The sequence below is a fragment of the Malus sylvestris genome, chromosome 16 (assembly GCF_916048215.2).
Source record: "Malus sylvestris chromosome 16, drMalSylv7.2, whole genome shotgun sequence".
Taxonomy (NCBI): domain Eukaryota; kingdom Viridiplantae; phylum Streptophyta; class Magnoliopsida; order Rosales; family Rosaceae; genus Malus; species Malus sylvestris.
In genome coordinates this window covers 21,676,997-21,680,736 of record NC_062275.1, presented here as the reverse complement: position 1 = coordinate 21,680,736, position 3,740 = coordinate 21,676,997, and the positions used below count along the sequence as shown (strand labels likewise).

General features: G+C 34.0%; 1 protein-coding gene across 1 annotated transcript; it reads left to right on the top strand.

The window, feature by feature from the left end:
* Positions 1-1,502: 1,502 nt before the first annotated feature.
* LOC126606831 (plasmodesmata-located protein 2-like) lies at positions 1,503-3,319 on the top strand. Its single transcript, XM_050274218.1, has 3 exons — positions 1,503-2,502; positions 2,798-2,908; positions 3,043-3,319. The coding sequence occupies exons 1-3, from the start codon at positions 1,719-1,721 to the stop codon at positions 3,048-3,050; spliced, it is 903 nt and encodes a 300-aa protein (XP_050130175.1). The 5' UTR covers positions 1,503-1,718; the 3' UTR covers positions 3,051-3,319.
* The last annotated feature ends 421 nt before the right edge of the window (positions 3,320-3,740 follow it).

Genomic DNA, 3,740 nt, shown 5'->3' with positions numbered 1-3,740 from the left:
AATTTTTTGTTGGATTTTATTTTTGTTATTAAATTCGAAGGATATGTACAAAAAGCAGATGACAATGTTATTAAATTCGAATGTAATCCTACTTCTGCAGTTACTCAAAGGATATGCACTCCTCAGTCAAAGTTGATAGCTTTCTTCCCCCAAAAACCCAAAACCCTCTCTTTAAACAGAACAGGGGATATTTATTCTTCTCTTAGAGATTTTTTTTTTAAATAAACGATATTATCTTTTATATTAAGAGAAGATAATTAGTTTAGTTTCATAATGAACTAGTAATAATATGGTTTAAATTCATATTTGGCTAGAATCGAACCTAAGACCTCTTGCTTATAAATTAGGGAGTTTTAATGAAAAGCCCACGGTACTGTTCACTTTAACGAAAAAACACATTTTTACACTAAAAAGTCAAACATGATACTATTCACTTTACTCTTTATTTTGTCCTTATCATTAAAACTCAAAGTTTTCAAGCTCTTTTTATTAGTTTTGCTTATAAATTAAGAGGAATTTTACTAGAACGTGATATTAAGTGGCGAAGTTATTATTTTAATTTAACCATTTTGTTCTTATTCTCTTCACAAATTTAAATATTCCTTTAAAATAAAGCTAACAAATGTATCATTTCCATAATTTTAATTTAAGATTACTTTTAGTTACGACTCATGAAACTCAAATTTTATTTTACTTTGTCCTCTGTAATAAAAAGTTATCATTTTACTCTCTGAAATTCAAAATTTGCTCCACTTTACTATGTTTTCGTTTCTTATGTCAAATTCGCTCAATTTTTTTTATCATACTTTGTTACCTAAAACTCAAAAGTTGTCATTTTAATTCTTTTAAATTTGTACAAAAACCGTCAAATATTATGACATGGATTAAAAATACATATATGAAGAAAAAAAAGCTATTATATTATTATTTTTACCCCTCCACGTCAACAATTTTAACAACCATTTGACAAAAGAAACGAAAATATAGTAGAGTTAAAAAAAATTTAAGTTTCAAAAAATAAAATTGTGACTTTTGAAATAAGTGGTACAGTTTAATTTAGGGAACTTTAACGAAAAGCACCCCGGTACTGTTCACTTTAACGAAAAACCACATTTTTACACTAAAAAGTCAATTCTGGTACTATTCACTTTACCCTTTATTTTGTCCTTATCATTAAAACTCAAAGTTTTCAAGCCCTTGTCATTAGTTTTCCTTTTAATTTAAGGATAACTAATGAAAATTGATTGAAAACTTTGAGTTTTAATGATAAGGACAAAATAAAGGATAAAATAAATAATACCATGATTAACTTTTTAATTTAAAAATATAATTTTTCGTTAAAGTGAACAATTCTAGATGCTTTTCATTAAAGTTTTCTTTAATTTATTTATCTATCAATTATACAATTGTACCTCCTGCACCCTGGTGTAAAAAAAAAAAAAGTAAAAAATGATGCCCCTGGCCCCTGCCCCCTGCCATGTACTCAGAAGTAGGCCAGCCAAGTAAAACACCACTGCTTCCAATCCAAAAACCAGAAACCCAAAAACCAAACCCCAAAAAAATAAAAACCCAAATTTGTTCTGCAGAATAATCTCAGTTTCAATCACAAAAGCTTCAATCTTTACTCTACCCAGCTGGGTATTTTCCAAAATTATCGAAAACCCATCTCAGAACTCCCAAGAACTGACATGATTTGATCCAAAAAGTGAAAACAGCAAATGGGTTTTCTTTCAAAACCTGTTTCCAATCTCTCCCTCTATCTGCTTCTATTCTTCCTCTTCAGTTTTGAGCTCATCCCAGCTGCTGAATCTGCCACTGACATCACCTCCTTGGTCTACAAGGGCTGTGCAAAGCAGACATTCTCAGATCCAACAGGGGTCTACTCCCAAGCCCTCTCAGCCCTTTTTGGGTCCCTGGTGCAGCAGTCCTCCAAGGCCAAGTTCTTCAAAACCAACACAGGCAGTGGCCAAACCACCATCTCAGGGCTCTTCCAATGCAGAGGTGACCTCAGCAACTCTGACTGCTACACCTGCGTGAGCAAATTGCCCCAGATGTCTGACAACCTCTGTGGGAAAACCATTGCTGCTAGGGTTCAGCTTATTGGATGCTACATGCTCTATGAAATCTCTGGTTTTGCACAAATTTCAGGCATGGAAATGCTGTACAAAACCTGTGGGGGCACAAATGTGGCAGGGTCGGGGTTTGACGAAAGGAGGGACACTGCCTTCAGTGTTTTGGAGAATGGGGTTGTGAGTGGCCATGGATTTTACACCACAAACTATCAGCAGGTTTATGTTTTGGGGCAGTGCCAGGGTGATGTGGGGGACTCAGATTGTGGGGAGTGTATGAAGAGTGGGGTGCAGAGAGCTCAGGTTGAATGTGGGAGTGCAATTTCTGGCCAAATCTATCTACACAAGTGCTTTCTTAGCTATAGTTATTATCCTAATGGGGTTCCCAGGAGATCATCCTCTTCTTCCTCATCATCCTCCTCATCTTCGTCAGGTAAAACGCTAGTAACATCCTGAAATTTCGGTTTTTGGGTCTAAATTTGCTTTCTTTTTTTACAAACTTGTCCAATTTCTTATTAAGTTGTCACAAAGAGCGGCTTCTTTTGTTTTTGCTTGACAGGACGATGTTCTGAAATAGTCTAATTTCGAACTCGATGCAATGAAATAGCTTTTGCTTAAGTTGGATAACTTTGATTTAGTGTTTCCATCTCCAAGAATGGTTTGATTTCTGTATGTGTAATGTATTGGTATTTAATCTGATTTTTTGGAATGTGGTTGATTGATCTTAGGGTCAGGGAATACAGGGAAGACAGTGGCTATAATTTTAGGAGGAGCAGCAGGAGTTGGATTTATAGTCATATTTTTGTTGTTTGCCAGAAATTTGTTGAAGAAGCATGATGGTATGCATTGTATATTACACATCCAAGAACATGGAGATATGCATCTTCTTTCCGCTTTTTTATTTTTTTCAAATCTTAAACTTTCTGATTCCAAATTCTAATCTGCCATTGTTGGATTATGTTATTCTGTGCAGATTACTGATAGAGAGGGACATATGGGTTCTCAGGATTGCAAGCTTGTTTCAAGGTGGAGATACTTAAGGAACAATTTTTTTGTTATTTTTTATCCTTTTTGTTTTTGTTAAATCTTATTTCTACTTTCAATAGAACAAAATAGGGTTTTGTGGTGGATAGATTTGTCAAACACAAAGTGAGGAAGGAGGATTAATGTGAGGATGATCCTTTTTTTTTTGTTGGAAAAAAGAAGACAATACTTTGGTATCTTATACACCATAAAATTTGGCCATTAAATATTTTGATTAAAACTTAGTAATTAAGAGTTGACGATTAAAAATTTAAGATATATACGATATACTTGGAGCACAATAAATTCTTCGAGAATGACAAATCACAGAAGAAATAGACAATGGGGGAGTAACAGATTTTGGATTCTTGCTTTATTTATTTATTTTTACATGCTTGTTTGTCCCTGATGGGTCATGTGGGTATGTTCGTCTCTTTATTCTCACTTCTCCGGCAGACCAATGCTTCCTCCAATTTCTTCACAACTTTTAAGCTTTTTAGAAAAGTATGCTACTTGCATCTTCTCTCTCTATCTTTTATGTCCCTCACAGAGTACAGAGGATTTATTTATTTATTTTCTCAAAATTGTTTTATTCAATTCAACTAGTATATGCTCAGTGCTCACACACCAATTGTGTGTAAATTTTTG

Bases quoted from the DNA above. Each gene is read 5' to 3' on its own strand.
- LOC126606831 (XM_050274218.1), top strand. From the start codon at position 1,719: ATGGGTTTTCTTTCAAAACCTGTTTCCAATCTCTCCCTCTATCTGCTT. The intron at 2,503-2,797 runs GTAAAACGCTAG...GATTGATCTTAG, and splicing joins ATCCTCCTCATCTTCGTCAG to GGTCAGGGAATACAGGGAAG.